The sequence below is a fragment of the Eimeria mitis genome, genomic scaffold (assembly GCF_000499745.2).
Source record: "Eimeria mitis Houghton genomic scaffold, Emh_scaff1899, whole genome shotgun sequence".
Taxonomy (NCBI): domain Eukaryota; phylum Apicomplexa; class Conoidasida; order Eucoccidiorida; family Eimeriidae; genus Eimeria; species Eimeria mitis.
In genome coordinates this window covers 9,147-9,694 of record NW_013570222.1, presented here as the reverse complement: position 1 = coordinate 9,694, position 548 = coordinate 9,147, and the positions used below count along the sequence as shown (strand labels likewise).

Genomic DNA, 548 nt, shown 5'->3' with positions numbered 1-548 from the left:
GCTGCTGCTGCTGCTGCTGCTGCTGCTGCTGCTGCTGCTGCTGGCCCCGGCAGCAAATGCTGCTGCTGCTGCTCGGCCGCCTCAGCGGGGGCAGCGGAATTTTGGAGACAAGGCGCAGCTCCTCTGGTACCTTCACAACACCTTCCTGTTGCTGCTGCTGCTGCTGCTGCTGCTGCTGCTGCTGCTGTTGCTGCTGCTGTTGTTCCTGCTGCTGCGGTTGCTGTTGCTGCTGCTGCTCTTGCTGCTCCTGCATCTGCTCTTGCACCTGCGGCTGCATCAGCGTCTGCTGCTGCTGCTGCAGCGCAGCAGCAGCAGCTTCCGCTGCACCTGCCGTCTGGCCCCCGTGGTGTTCTTGGGGGGCCCCTGGGGGGCCCCCCAGGGGGGCCCCCGGGGGGGGGCCCCCATAGGGTTCACGGAGAAGGGGCCCCCATGCCGAGGCCCCTGTAGCCTGCAGAGCGCGGACAACAGCAGGGGGTTGTTCTGCTGCAGCTAGAGCAGCAAGGGGGGGCCCCCAGGGGCCCCCCAGTACCCTGTCGTTGTGTGGGGGG

General features: G+C 67.9%; 1 protein-coding gene across 1 annotated transcript in view; it reads right to left on the bottom strand.

The window, feature by feature from the left end:
* The window catches only part of EMH_0045540 (uncharacterized protein), a gene marked incomplete at both ends in the record, with an annotated part of 4,416 nt that overhangs the window by 827 nt on the left and 3,041 nt on the right, over positions 1 to 548 (bottom strand). The window contains one exon of the mRNA XM_013496078.1: positions 131 to 448. Within this exon, the coding sequence (XP_013351532.1) occupies positions 131 to 448 (318 nt within the window). The remainder of the gene's footprint in view (positions 1 to 130; positions 449 to 548) is intronic.